Below are 2152 nucleotides of genomic sequence, written 5' to 3' on the forward strand. Positions count from 1 at the left end.
CACTCACACATTCACATTGTCTTATATATTCCTGCATCTCATCATTGGCTTGTTTCCATTGTGGCTTCTTCTTCACTTTAAGTTGAGCAGGACTGACAGTGATGGCTCGTACAGCATCCGCACCAACCCAGGCTCTGTAATGGAAATAAATACCATGGTAAAAATATTTCATTTTTTCCTATGTTTAATTGTAATTACTATTATATTAGGTAAGTGTAAGCATACAAATGTCACAGAAAGTACATTTATTTTGCTTTAAATGTAATATACACTTACCAATACATGTTTATATACTACACAGCTAACTTTGTGACATTTATAGACAATAATGTATTTGCCACATACTTTGAAGTATCCATTATTGTACGCATTTATTAAAATGCGTAAGTAAGTTTGGGTGTTTGTATTTTAGTCAATTTTCAAAGTAAATTATACTGAATAGTTTCCCTAAGACATTTTCATTAGTTATACCATGCTTAAAATGGCTGCCTTCTTTAACCTGAGTCACCAATTACCATGCTTCCACCTATATATGCATATGCGTTCTTGTGCAAGGTATATAACAGTCATTACTCACACCTAGTCACCACTAACACACTGGAAATTTTGTCAGCCATGTAAGAGATTGGTCAACTTTCATCAAAAAAGTTGCATACTTGGTAGCAAACACAAGGTATAAAGCAGGGCACTGACATATCTTCTAAGATGCCCTGTGACGTTCATTCTAAATGAATGTAGCTTATTTTATCCTCGTGTGGCCGGAAAATGACAGTTGTTACTTGTTATAACCTGGGTGTTCATACACCTCGTGTCAGCTTTCGAGTAACCAAGTTTGTTACTTTCCGGGTGATTAATTATTTTGTGGATTTTTTTGATTTTTTTATGTATGGCTGATAATTTGGACAACCCATTAGTGACCACTGGGTTGGAGCAATTGCCGCAAAGTGTCTTGACGAGCCTTAAACCCATTACCTCTTGGTTAGAGCGTGATAAGTTGAACCAACTGGGCTACACCACATTCTGCAACTTAAGTAGAAATAATGGATCTAGCCTCCATTTTATACCTTGGATGTTGCTTCCCGAAGAATCGAACATCAATCCTGTTATCCTCCACACGAATTACTTTTGCCGGCCAAAACTCAAATCCTTTTTGTTTCGCCCAAACCACTTGGTGGGGTGGTTGCTACAAGCAAACAAACTCAAATTAGTAATTTAAAAAAAAATAATTAAATTCTTATGTGCTTTCATTAAGCTTTTTATTGTTGCAAATGTGATATTTTAACCAAACACCTTTTACCATTAAAGGTTTAAACAACTTTAAAGTGTATATTTCATAACATTCTGGTATATTAAACACCTAATTAGACAATGGTAAAATGTCTGAAAAATAGATAATTAGACAATGGTAAAATGTCTGAACAGTATTACAGTATTCAGTCAAAACATTTCCTTAATAGCTTGTGTAGTAGTCACATCATCCCAAATGTCACACAAAACAATTATCAAAACAAGATGATAGCAAACACCAATGCAAGTTTTCAGCGGGCACAAATGTGAAAATGCAATATCTTCTTACAAACAAGAGTTTTTCATGTAATAACCTAGTAATTTGCAACTGCTAATATAATACAGACAGACAAAGACAATCGTATAGTTTTTAACATAAAACTTAAAGTATCCATGGTCCACTTTCTAAATATTATTTTAAACCTAGAAAAACTTACACAAGGTTTGCAGAACCATTCTTTGACAGGTTTGGTGTTGGAAAGATGGAAACAGTTTTGACACAAACGAAGTTCCACCAGGTCATGTTGGCATTCCTGAATATATTAGTTTTATAATCAAGTATACGTATATGAAGAGTGGGGCAAAATGGGACATCTTTCCATTCTATTTTCTTCCCATTTGGTGGTAAACAAAGAACATTCAAAGAATTATCAAACCGTTTCTTTACGATTCGCATAATGTTGTTAGGAAAAATAGTCGCAAAATTTACAATGTTGTCGCAGTCACGATGGTGTATATGTGTGTACTAGGGTTAGACACTTATTGGTCAATGTTTCTAACTGTTGACCCACTTAACTTATGGTAATGGGTTGTTATTTTCAATCGTCACAAGAAAATACCATCACCCAAGTTATATTATAGGGGA

The 2152-nt window shown here is 34.4% G+C and overlaps 1 protein-coding gene across 1 annotated transcript in view; it reads right to left on the reverse strand.

The window, feature by feature from the left end:
* Positions 1-7: 7 nt before the first annotated feature.
* The window catches only part of LOC101243484 (zinc finger MYND domain-containing protein 11-like), a gene marked incomplete at its 3' end in the record, with an annotated part of 3569 nt that continues 1424 nt past the window's right edge, over positions 8-2152 (reverse strand). Inside the window, exons 3-5 of the mRNA XM_004227429.1 lie at positions 1725-1820; positions 1065-1183; positions 8-134 (exon numbers count right to left, since the gene is read on the reverse strand). Of these exons, the coding sequence (XP_004227477.1) occupies positions 8-134; positions 1065-1183; positions 1725-1820 (342 nt within the window). The remainder of the gene's footprint in view (positions 135-1064; positions 1184-1724; positions 1821-2152) is intronic.

The sequence above is a fragment of the Ciona intestinalis genome, unplaced genomic scaffold (genome assembly GCF_000224145.3).
Source record: "Ciona intestinalis unplaced genomic scaffold, KH HT000958.1, whole genome shotgun sequence".
In the NCBI taxonomy this organism is placed as follows: Eukaryota; Metazoa; Chordata; class Ascidiacea; order Phlebobranchia; family Cionidae; genus Ciona; species Ciona intestinalis.